At 44.7% G+C, this 12,322-nt stretch overlaps 1 protein-coding gene across 2 annotated transcripts in view; it reads right to left on the bottom strand.

Annotated features, from left to right (window-relative positions):
- CACNA1S (calcium voltage-gated channel subunit alpha1 S) overlaps nt 1-4,881 on the bottom strand; it is a 57,533-nt gene extending 52,652 nt beyond the window's left edge. The window contains exon 1 of one of the 2 annotated variants that reach the window (XM_081915370.1): nt 4,522-4,881. In XM_081915370.1, the coding sequence (XP_081771496.1) occupies nt 4,522-4,685 (164 nt within the window). In that variant the 5' untranslated portion in view covers nt 4,686-4,881. The remainder of the gene's footprint in view (nt 1-4,521) is intronic. The other variant, XM_081915371.1, reaches the window with a different exon arrangement.
- Nucleotides 4,882-12,322: the final 7,441 nt, after the last annotated feature.

Here is a 12,322-nt window from a genome sequence, read left to right as displayed (position 1 = left end):
CACTCCCAAGACCATTATGCCCAGGATGTGAAATTACCTAGCTGCACCACTGAGAGGAGACAACTATGGTGGCTATGATGATAAGAAACGGTCGTGCATCAGCTATTAAGGCTGCAATCATGAGGTGGTGGTGAAATATGAAGGCAGTTCAACCACTTTATCCTGTGCTCTGCCAGCAGAGTGGAAGCATGGGTGGGGAAACCTCCGTCCACTTCTGGGCTTTGATTTGAAAACAAGAACCCAAACTTTACTGGACATACTTGGAGGGAAAAGGGAGGTAGAGATTAACTCATGTTCAGGAGTGTGACGTTTCCCCCCAATTTGAAGACACTGGGATGGCCCTGGAAAAGGCATATACATTTTGCAGTAGAATTCTCCTTTGATGCTTTGCCCATTCCTAGTTTACATACAGAGGGCCTTCTCAGTAGTGGCACCCTCTCTGTGGAATGCCCTCCCATCAGATGTCAAGGAAATAAACAACTATCTGACTTTTAGAAGGCATCTGAAGGCAGCCCTGTTTAGGGACATTTTTAATGCTTGATGTTCTATTGTGCTTTTAATTCTGTTGGGAGCCACCCAGAATGGCTGGGGAAACCCAGTCAGATGGGTGGGGTATAAATATGTTGTTGTTGTTGTTGTTGTTGTTGTTTATTTGGATCCTCTACATCCGAACTGCTAATCAGCACACACCCTTTGGGGCCCAACAGACATTGAGCTCTGATGTAAACTGGGCCCAATTCATTGGAAGATCTGGCAACCGGAGGGACAGAGGATCCAATATCAGAATTCTGTCTCCAACATTAGAGGAGCAGGCCCAATCTCTCCCATGGCCCCTGGGGCACCCTTACAGGTGCCATAGGATTATACCCTAAGTGTTTGGAGGTCGTCTACTACTACTACTACCAACACCACCTTGCATTCAGGCTTCAGCAGAGATGAGGAGCAGGAAGATGCTTTACTTAATAAGTACACTTTAAAGGTAAAGGTCAAGGGACTCTTGACCATTAGGCCCAGTCATGGACAACTCTGGGGTTGTGGCACTCATCTCGCTTTATTGGCCGAGGGAGCCGGCGTACAGCTTCTGGGTCATGTGGCCAGCATGACTAAGCCGCTTCTGACGAACCAGAGCAGCGCACGGAAACGCCGTTTATCTTCCCACCAGAGCGGTACCTATTTATCTACTTGCACTTTGATGTGCTTTTGAACTGCTAGGTTGGCAGGAGCAGGGACCGAACAATGGGAGCTCACCCTGTCATGGGGATTCGAACCGCCGACCTTCTGATCGGCAAGCCCTAGGCTCTGTGGTTTAACCCACAGAGCCACTCACATCCCGTAAGTACACTTTAGATAAACATATTTAAAATGTTTTGTGGGTGTATCGTGCAACTTGTCATTGATGCAATAATGGTGCATTAGTAGTGAGTTTATATGGGACTATCCAGACATAATTCTGCTTTATTAGTTGTTCTGCAGTGCTTCCCCACTGTTATCACATCATTTCTATCTGGTGGGGCACTCTTGCACTATGGAGCAACGAAAGGGACTGAAAAACGAGAACAAACCTGGAATATCTGTGGTATAAAAGCTACACGATTTACGCAGGAAATTATGGGACCTTGGAAATGAAGCAGAATGGCCACCCTGAAACATTTGTAGGTATAAACAGTATTGAAAGTGGAATCATGTATAGCCCCAGCACACACACACACACACACACACACACGATACCATTGCAAGCACAATAAATGCTCAAGAATGGGCAATAAAATGGACCGGGGTGGGGAGACTCTCCATATGCAGCAGTGGGACTTACTATATTATATGACTCTTCTACTGCTGCTGGTATTTTGATTCTGAAGACTCAAGGGATCTTTAGAACTAGGAGTATGAATTGTGTTATAATGTAAAGCATGCGGTAATGGTCACAGTGGACACCATGTTTTCATAGCCATTGAAGCTGTTATTACATAAGGATGTGCGGGAAATAGAAGCAACCATCCATCCAAGGAAAGAAACAATGATACTACCTGGAGAATCCCTGAAAACCTAAAAATTGGGGTCCACTGTGTATTGCCATTAATTATTAGTAGAGTTCAGCATATGCAGTAGAGGTTAGTCTACTCCTACGTTCTTGGGTTTGGCTGTTTTGTGGTTATGATTAAAAGGTTCAACACCACACAAAATGGAGCTTTGAGAAAGGAAAAGAAAGAAAGTGAGAGAAAGAAGGGGAGAGCACATGAAGTGGCCTTATACAGAGTCAGACTATTGCTTCATCTAGCTCAGTATACCAACACTGACTGGCAGTGGCTCTCCAGTCCAGTCGTACCTTGGTTGACGAACGGCTTAGTTGCCGAATGTTTCATCTGCCAAACAATCAGAAACTGGAAGTGAGTGTTCCAGTTTTCGAATGATTTTTGGAAGCTGAAAACCCAGCATGGCTTCTGTGGCTTCCAATTGGCAGGAAGCTCCTGCAGCCAATCAGAAGCCGCACCTTGGTTTTCGAATGGTTCTGGGAGTCAAACGAACTCCCGGAATGCATTCTGTTCGTCAGCCAAGCTCTCTCCCAGGCCTACATGCAGATGCCAGAGCCAGGGATGTTCTGCATGCAAATGAGATGTTCTCCTGTGGAGCTATGTCGCATCCCCATTATGTAACAGCGTACACTTTAACACAAGAAGAAATACAAACTTCTGTTGTGCTAAGTGAACAAATGGTTTGTAGGAGGGAATGCAGAGAGAGAGAAACTTCTATTACTTGGCAAAGTAACAATGAAATATGAAACACCAAAATAAACATTTCCATGCAACCAGAAAGCGTATTTCCACTGTATAAGTGCTCAATTTGAATTCAACACACTTCCAGTCCCAAATTTTAACATGCTCAGAATTTCATTTGCCAGGACCAAGGAATGAACTTAGGAGAAGGATCTAAGTTTAAGAGAGGTGATGCTGTACCAACCAAATAGGTAAAGATAGCAACTGAACTTTAATATTATGTATAAATTCAGTACAATGTGCACAATACTCATACACATTTCAAGATGAGGTTAGCAATGGAGATGAGGCGTAACAACTGGTGGGTGGAAAGCAAAGAGCAGCTGTGGTGATGGAAGAAATGGAGATTTGAGTGTTGTGTGTACTCCGGCATGTTAGAACACACTCACTGATTCATTCCAGACAATTCAGAGCATCTTCCTGCATTGACACTCCTACTACCTTAATCAAGCCCCTGCAAATGTCCACTCCCTTGTAAAAGTGTCCAAATCAGTGTCCTATTAACTTCATGCTTTTCTTACTACTAAAACTATTACCTAGCATTACACATTGGGCATGTACACACTATGTGATAATGCACATTCAGTGCTGGATGCAGGTGCTGTTCACACAACACTGTCCTCATGTCATTCTTGCCCACACTACTGATCTAAAACACATTCTTGCAGGAATGGCTTTAATCTGCTTTATGCTGAGAATGCACTTCTCAACTGCTTGCTGCCACCAGGTTAGTGATTTGTTCCTTAAAGCTAATCTTCATCATCCCAAGTTATAGTGTGTCACAAGCAGAGAGCAGGAGAGAATAAGCAACCACAAAGCAGAGGTGTCTATGCCATTCGAGAAACAGATTGGTAAAACAATTCAGAAGGCTCAAGCAAATGAGTCAATTTGCACACTATCAAGATAGGAGAAAGAAAAGAGAAAAGAGAGAAGAGAGAAGAGAAGAGAAGAGAAGAGAAGAGAAGAGAAGAAAAGAAAAGAAAAGAAAAGAAAAGAAAAGAAAAGAAAAGAAAAGAAAAGAAAAGAAAAATCCTCACAAGGTTAATAGCCAGTCTGACTTGGGGGAAATTCTTTCCTAACATCAAATATGTGGAGCTGTTAGATCCTGTGCCTGAAGCAAAACTAGCCTGTCCAGAAATATCAGAGACATTATCAGTGGTCTTTGAGCAGAAGACTTTCCTGCTTAACACTCATTGACTTCAGCTGTCAAATACTTAAAGATACAAGATGGGGAGGGGAGGCTGTTCCTGAACTCATTGTACTCCAGTCGAGGATCCAGATGAAAGAACCATCATAAGCCTCCCCAGTTCCGTTTTGAAACCCATACAATTATTTGCATCCATGACTGTGTTAGATAAATGATTCCAGGACTGTATATTTCTAATAGTCAGGGGCCAGGACTGTGTTAGTAGAAAAGCTCTTGGTTTACACTCACAGACACACATCCACTTGGCAATACAGACCAGAACCATTGCTTTCCCCCTTGAGTTCTTCCCTGCACCACCCCCACCGAGAGCTCTCTGTGACAGAGATAAATGCCAAGATCAGTTGCTTTCGAGCTCTTCTTAAGGCGGACATAAAAAGCAACAGCTGCTAGGTAGAGCTTAGAGGTTTACAAGAGGGTTTCAGCGCTAGCAAATATCTCCCAGCCCTTCCTCCAGGTATCAGCAACCGCTCTCTATGCATGGCTGCTGCTGCTGGGCTCCAGCTTAGAGACAACCCCACTGCCGCTTTCCTCAAAGGATACTTCCATTCCACAATGGCGATGCAGGCCTTGCGCACTGGGTTCTGGAGGGTGAGGCAGAATAGAGAGCGGAGAGGCCTGGGGGGAAGCTCCAGGGCTGCTTTCTTGGCCTTCTCCTTCTGTTGCTTTTTCTTCTGGCTGTCGTCCTGGCCAGAAGTGGGCTCCATGGTGACTCTTCCCCCGCTAGATGCCTACTCCAGCCAGGCTTGGCTTACTGGGCTCCCTCCTCCTCTTCTTCTTCTTTGCCTTTGCCCCACAGCCAAGCCCCCTTCCTTAGTCCCAGGGAGGCTGAAGCCCCCTCTGGGTCCCTTTTCGGCTCGGTGCAGTGTGGGTTGCGGCGGGGCTGGAAATTGCACTCCCACAGACACAAATACACCGAGCACGAGTTTAAAATTAGCCACCAGCCTGGCTCCCAGGGCTGTCAGATTTCCTGAGACAGCAAAAGTGTCCCAGCAGCTGTTCCTTCTTCATACTCAGCTCATGGCCATTTTTGAGCTGCCCAATCCAGGTCAGGAGAAAGGATGTGTGGGGAGGGGGGGCAGCAGATAGGCCTCGGACATCAACACTAGAGAAGGGAAGTTCTAATTCACTCCGCTTCACCTCCCTTTCCAACAGCGTCCCCATGTTCTCTCTGTGCAAGCAGCAGCAGCAGCAAATATTCCCTTTGGCATCTGCACAATGGCTGCAGATGGATCTTGCCAAAGGGAGTCATGGCAAGCACATTCCCAACCCCACCCCAAAAAGTCAGAAGTTACTCATGTTGGTTTCAGGTCAGCGTGGGGGAAGTCATGTGATGGCTGGCAGCCAGTGTGGCAAAGTGCCACACGAGAACAACATGGTGCTTCATGAAGATTCGCTGTGCTGATTTAGCTTCAGGCGGCCTGCGTGCCGCTTCATATTTGAGTAAAGTGGACCTTTGCCTTCGAATAATATCCAGGACTCCCCAGACTGTCTTAAAACTATTTAAGGAGTAGTAGCGGCTGGTGAGGTAGTACAGGTGCGGCTCTATTGCTCTCACGCCTTCCCAACATAGTGGGTCCTATCTGCTTAGAGAGGCATGGCAAGTATGTGGCAACAGAGCCAAACCAAAACTCCTGCTGCCACACACCACCTCTTGATAAGTTGATATGAAAATTTGTATGCATATTTGCGCTCATGTCTCTTAAGAAACATATTTTTTTTGTACACAATTCAGCCCAATTATACACATTTTGGCAAGTAATTTCCCATAATATGATGCAATTCTGTGCACACATTCCACTAAGACGCACCTTTCGGAGAACTGCATTGCAAAATTCAGGGGAATGCTCATGTCTAATGGAAGCTCTGTTTAGTAACGGTTCAGAAAGCACCAGGTAAGTAGATTCACATTATAATGTGTACCAGATCAATTTCCATCCCTACAATGATAGGGTTGTCACAAAGATGTACACTGAGATGTACAGGTGAAATATGTGAAGCAGCCCTGAGTCTGGCCTCCTGCTGGTGTCCTTCCTCTATCAGCCCCAAAGAAAGGGGCATTTCTAGAAATGTATATCTCTACCAGGGGTACCCCTGTCCTACGATTCTACAGTGCTGAACTGTTTTGGTGGCTTGGATATGAGTAGAAGTGGCTTCATTTTTAAAAGAAAATGTCAAATCTTGTGCTGAGTTATTTGTAAAAGTCTGCAGAGCCTGCCTCCTCTTGCCCAGACTTATTGTTTGGATCTTGATGGCTGCTCCTCATAACTTCAAGGCTTAGGTCCAACACTGTCTAGGAAACAAACCCATATTTTTCGCCATGCTGATGATTAATGGTGTATTTGGGCCTGACCTTCAACCCTGTGGAATGACCTTATGAATGATTTCATGAGGTGATTTTGGACCAGTGGCTTTTCATGGCCTATCCTGCTTCATGGGGTGATTGAGAGGATAAGACTCTGAGCTCCTTAGAAATGGCTAAGACTAAGCGAAGGAGACTTAAACTCAACATCAGACCACTTGTCAGATTTCAATGAAACCTAGCTCCTTTGGGCAGTGCAGGGCTGGTGTAAACAACCTCTGCTTATCTCTTGCCCAACGCAGCAGTTGTTTACAGGTATAGGAATCCTTAATCCTTGCAGATCTCCTCAGCCTATGACAGCTCTTCCATTATTTTCAGTTGAGAGACCTAATCCACATGTATCCCTCTCCAACATTTCAAGCATCCATGAATTGCAGCAGCTCATCAGCATTTGCCATTGGTTAGTTTGGGAGTCTCTCTACATTATATATTTTCATCTGAGCCCGAAACACTAACATAGCTGGGGACCCTTTTGAAATAGTGTGTATGTGGCTTTCTCAGCAAATAACTAAATATATACATCTGAACAAATAATGCAAAAAGGTTACAAACAAAAAACCTAAATAAAAGTTTCCTCTGATCAAAAAGCCAAATATCCTCTTGGCTCTTAAGGAAGGCAAAATACAGTCCTAGCTTGGAGCCTCTCATTCATATCCTCTCTTCTTGTCAAAAGGTTCTATTGTTTTCACTGAGGACCTTAGGGAGAGCTTTGAAGCGCTTGGCAAAGCTCCCAATACTTGTAATGGGTTATAGATTACAGTTTATTTAAAAATAGCACCAGGATCATATTCACTTTGGGACCAATAGCAATAGGGAAGCTCTTTAGCGCTTGATAGACACAGCCAAATAATAGTAACAATTATAACACCGGTGTTATAGGGTCATGGGCTGTGTGCACAACAGAGTCTTAATGCGCGTGTCAGTCACACAAATCAAACCTCACAGGCCCAAGATCGTAAACTTGTAGCTCTCCAGATGCTGTAGCATCACTTCTCCCATCACCCCTGACCATTGGCTATGCTGGCTGGAGCTGGTAGGAGTTGCCGTCTAACAACATTTGGAAGGCCACAGGTTCTCCACCCCTTACACCAGAGGTTTAAACCCTTTTTGAGTCCATGGCTCCTTTGACCACTTCCTTCTTTCTGTAGCTCCCCTGTGGGGAAATGCACTCTGAGCCCCAGAAGCCTACCTGCCTTCCTGCCCAGTCTCCCACTTGTCTGACCATTCCCAACAGCAAGGGCTGACGGACGTGCTGGTTGGCCTCCCTCACCCACTTGCTTAGTTACTCCAGCACCCCTTGGCTAGCCCCAGAGGCACCATTCAAACAGTCGTGCAAACCTTTGGGAGACAGGGAAACAAGAGGGCATCAGAGGAGGGAGGGAAGGAAAGAGGGACAGAGGCCCTCTGTGTGGCCTGCAGCACCCCGACCATCATTCAAGGCACCCCAGGGTATCACGGCACACTGGTTGAAAACGAGTGCCTTACATAATCTCACTTTTCAATGGAGGCCATTCTTGCATTCTTTACATGATAATTATATAATACATGTGTAAGAAGAAATGTGGTGTGTACAATATTACGTGCTATGAGTTAAACCACAGAGCCTAGGACTTGCTGATCAGAAGGTTGGCAGTTTGAATCCCTGCGACGGGGTGAGCTCCCGTTGCTCGGTCCCTGCTCCTGCCAACCTAGCAGTTCGAAAGCACGTCAAAGTGCAAGTAGATAAATAGTACTGCTCCGGCGGGAAGGTAAACGGTGTTTCCGTGCGCTGCTCTTGTTCGCCAGAAGCGGCTTAGTCATGCTGACCACATGAGCTGTACGCCGGCTCCCTCGGCCAATAAAGCGAGATGAGCACTGCAACCCCAGAGTCGGTCACGACTGGACCTAATGGTCAGGGGTCCCTTTACCTTTAACAATATTACGGACTGGACCTTTTGTTATTATTTATTAACATTATTTTGCAGTTTTTGTTGTGATGCCTCACATTTGGCATATAATCCGGTCTCGTTCTAAGTAAATCTAGGCTGTGCTGTCTTTTGACTCACCGATGATGACATAAACATTTATATATAGCTCTTTTGGAGTGTTTGAAGCACTTTATATAAATTAGCTCATTCATCTTCACAACTATCCTAAAAAAGAAATGGGTGAGTCCTATTATAAGAATGTTACTGGTGGGGCCTGAGTAAATGCTGACATGGCAAAGGCCAGCTAGTGATCTTGTGACTGAGCTGGTTCACACTTCCAGACCAAAGCTTAACACAATCCCATAAGGGTGCAGGTCTCCAGAAAAGAAACAGCACCCGTTGAGCCACCTTCCTCCTCCAAACAACGCACAAGCACCAAACCCAAGAGCAGACCTTGGTTTCGGCTCATTGTTTGTCTGGAGTGAGGCACACCAGAAGTCTGGGTTTGGATTGCACACTAAGTCAAACCATGGCTTAGCTCACACCAGCAATCCAGTGGGAAGATTAGCAGAGGAGCGCAGCAGCCAATATCTCTTGCATGCTCATATACATTTGTGCTAAGCAAAACAACATGCAAAGCGGCACTCTAGCTCAAATGATCAGTCTCACAGGTGGGGAACCTCCAGCTCATGGGCCAAGCCTGGCCCACCAAGCGGTCCAATCTAAATTGTTTTAAACTGTTTTCAACATTGTGTTTTAGTTGTTTTAACCTCACTTGGGACTTTAAGGTGAAGGGTGGGTAATAAATTGTAGTAGTAGTAGTAATAATAATAATAATAATACCCGTGATACCATTTTCCCCAAACCATGCCAGCCTTTCAATCAGCTGACATCTGTGGGTGATGTCTGCTGGTGGTTGGGCGTAGAGTTCAATTCTGCTGGTGAAGCAGCCCACCACATAGAGCAAGACTGAACCCTCTGCTGATCACTCCAATCCTGCCAGGACTCCTCACTTACTAGTCACCTTCTGTCACAAATATGTCAGATGGTGGGCAGGTGGATAGTCCCACCCACCTATCAAAGATGGCCATGAGGTGTGGAGAGATAAAGTTCTGGCCACCAGACCAAAACATTCCCCCACCTTGCTCTCTATGATATTTCATGCAGAGAACTGTCATCGCTTCATTTGCTCTTGGGCAGGCCTGGATCTTGATGGTAGCCTGTATGTTGTCTGTCCTTCCCTGTCATCTTTTTCCAGATATTCCCTGGTTCTGGGATTCCCCGCCCCCTCTTCCTTGCAAAGTCTAAGGGGAAGTGGCATACTTGGCCCCTCTGCCAGCAGATCTTGGAACAGAACCAGGAAGCCATGCTTTCTCTCACAGGGGTGCCTGAAGTAACCACACTGTCCCGCACAGTGGTATGTGTTGTTGGGATCCATTTCGACATTGCTGAACTGACCATGTGGGCAGCTTCCCAGCCAAGAGCTGCCTGCCCTCTGCCACACAGTCCTAAGAAGAAGGGAAGGGCTTCAGGCATCTTGAGAAGCTGCCAACTGCGTGAGGGACAGGATGGAAGAAACTGCAGCTGTTCCGTTCTGTCAGTCTTTGATGTGATAGGAGGCCAAAGCTCTATTGTATAGGGATCAAACTAATGTTAAAAAAAACACCACTCCAGACTTTTCTTATGTGAATTCATGTTGCGGAATAGCTATCCTGCAGAACATGACACTGGATCCTGCCCTTTGGACACCTTGCATTTTATAATAGCAGTAGGCATGGCTATCTCACTGGAACTTGTTTTCTAGGGAACTGGGAGCAGGATTGTGTTTTTAGGACTGTTGTCGATTTGAAGCACACCTCACTGCCACTGGACCTGCACTGTAGAATCTACAAGCTCATAATTTGAAGAAAATGAAGACTTTCTCCAGTGTATAGAACTGATACGAGTCAAAGGGGACCAAATGGCTCTTCAAATTCTTCCACAAGACTGGAGCGCCCAGTTGAAATCTCCCCACAAATAAACGTATCCAATTCAGACCACAATGTGCCACAAGAAAAGAGAGGGAGCATAGAACACTGCCAGCAGAGAACGTGCCCTCAAATGACTCAATCTTCAGATGCAGTGGGGTATTTCTGGTGCCTTCCCCAGGGCCATTTTCTATCTGGAGAGGTTTGTGGTTTTGCTGCTTTCTCCTTTACTGTATGATTGAATAATACTGCAAATCCATTAGAGGGCCCTCCATTCTTTGAGAAATAATGCAGAAAATGCAGACCACGTTTCGCTGAGAGTATGGGCAAGTGGGCATTAACAATGGCACAGTTCTTGTAAGAGATTAAACTAATAGGATGGAGGAACGATCTCTCAACCGACCTTTGCCAACCTGGTGCCCTCCAGATATTCTGGACTAAAACTCCCATCAGCCCCAGCAAGCTATGGCAGGATTAATTTTGGGGTGGGGTGAGGGACGGAAAATTTAAACCATAGTCTCTGGAGACATCTGCTGGATTAATGGAACATAGCAATAGTCAGAATAAATTGAGGTGGTGATGGTGACCTAAGATTTTTAAAATGTAAATAATAATAATAATAATTTAGGCCTATGGTATGTTCCCACTCCTTATTTACCTTACTGTAATGTTACCAATATTTAGAATGAAATTGAAACCTGTGTTCTAGTGAACATTGACCATCAACCACCAATACTGTATTATATTGCTGAGCATACAACAAGATGCCAGAGGCACAAAATTAAATTTCACTTACCGTACTAAAATATCTTCAGTAACCCTGCTGGTGCTCACTAGTTTGATGCCAAATATGATATAATTGCTGTTTGTGGTGGTTTAGGGCCAAATTAGCCATTTTGAGGGAAACAATTAAGTTTATGAACTCATTATTTCCTCATAACATGAATACATTACAGGAGCATTTATGGAGAGCAATTGGCAATTTTGGATCCAAATTGGATACAAAATGGCCTGTTTTCCCAAGCAAAATACCCCCCTTTCAATACCTTTGTTCTCTTTCCTCTTAACAGATTTTGCAATTTCCTCTGTACAGAAAAATAATAACCTTGAATCTGGAGTCTAAATCACAAACACACATGCAGGAAGCAGATTCATTTCACATTTGCCGGCCTTTCCAGATTTCCCCCATATCATCAAAGTACAAATTTTAAGGTGTGATGTGAAATGACACTTGGAAAATGAGAACACTATATGGATACCCCTACTTTAATAGGGGTACAGGCAGGTTCCAATGCACATTAAGCTCCCGTGTGGACAAGCCCGTAGCATCATGCTTTGTGTGACACATGTCCTCTCCCCCATAGTGGAACATTTTCTCAACTGAGGCGTCTAATCATAGCCTGCATTTTTATCAAAGCTTATATTTTTGATCAGGGCCTGTATTTTAAAATGAGCTTAAAGATTTTCAAATGTTTCATGCCAGGCAGAAGACCAGCTGCCTAAGAACCTTGGCAAGATGTTTATCCTCCTGGACAAGGGGGCCCCCTGATTTATAGCAGAAAACAATTCTCAAAGTCGTAAAAAGGGAATTACAGGCGGAGAGCAAGGTTACACTGACCCTACAAATTAGGAGTTGGTAAATAGTAAAATGAGCCATATCTTCTTCCTAAGGTTAAAAGGCCAAGAGCAAATGGAAAAGCAGCTGGCTTGGCTGGAGAATGGGGTGTAAACAGAAGAAGAGATTTCTTCCTATTTTATTTTGAGGCTGTAAACTGTTCCTTTTTACTTTGAGAAGGTTTATTCTTTTAAAAGGCTACCTATGATAATGTATGAAATATATTAGCTTAAATGTAATTATGCAAAGGATTTAGAAACTAAGAAATGTTAAAACCTTATGCTAGATTCTTATTTCATAGAATCATGGCTGTAGGAGAGCAGAGGGGCAAACAAGCCCAGCCCCCTGCCAGACAGGAGACGCCATCGAGCACTCCTGATATATAGTTGTCAGGCCTTTGTTTAAAGACCTCTAAAAGGAGATCTTTCATTGATGATGCATGAGAATGTGAACTCAAGATCCTTGACATCTGTTTAAGATAAAAATTTAAAAC

Source organism: Podarcis melisellensis (genome assembly GCF_964234715.1).
Source record: "Podarcis melisellensis genome assembly, chromosome: 6".
Classification (NCBI taxonomy): Eukaryota; Metazoa; Chordata; class Lepidosauria; order Squamata; family Lacertidae; genus Podarcis; species Podarcis melisellensis.
The sequence above is the reverse complement of the archived record's forward strand: the minus strand, read 5'-3'. Positions and strand labels throughout refer to the sequence as shown.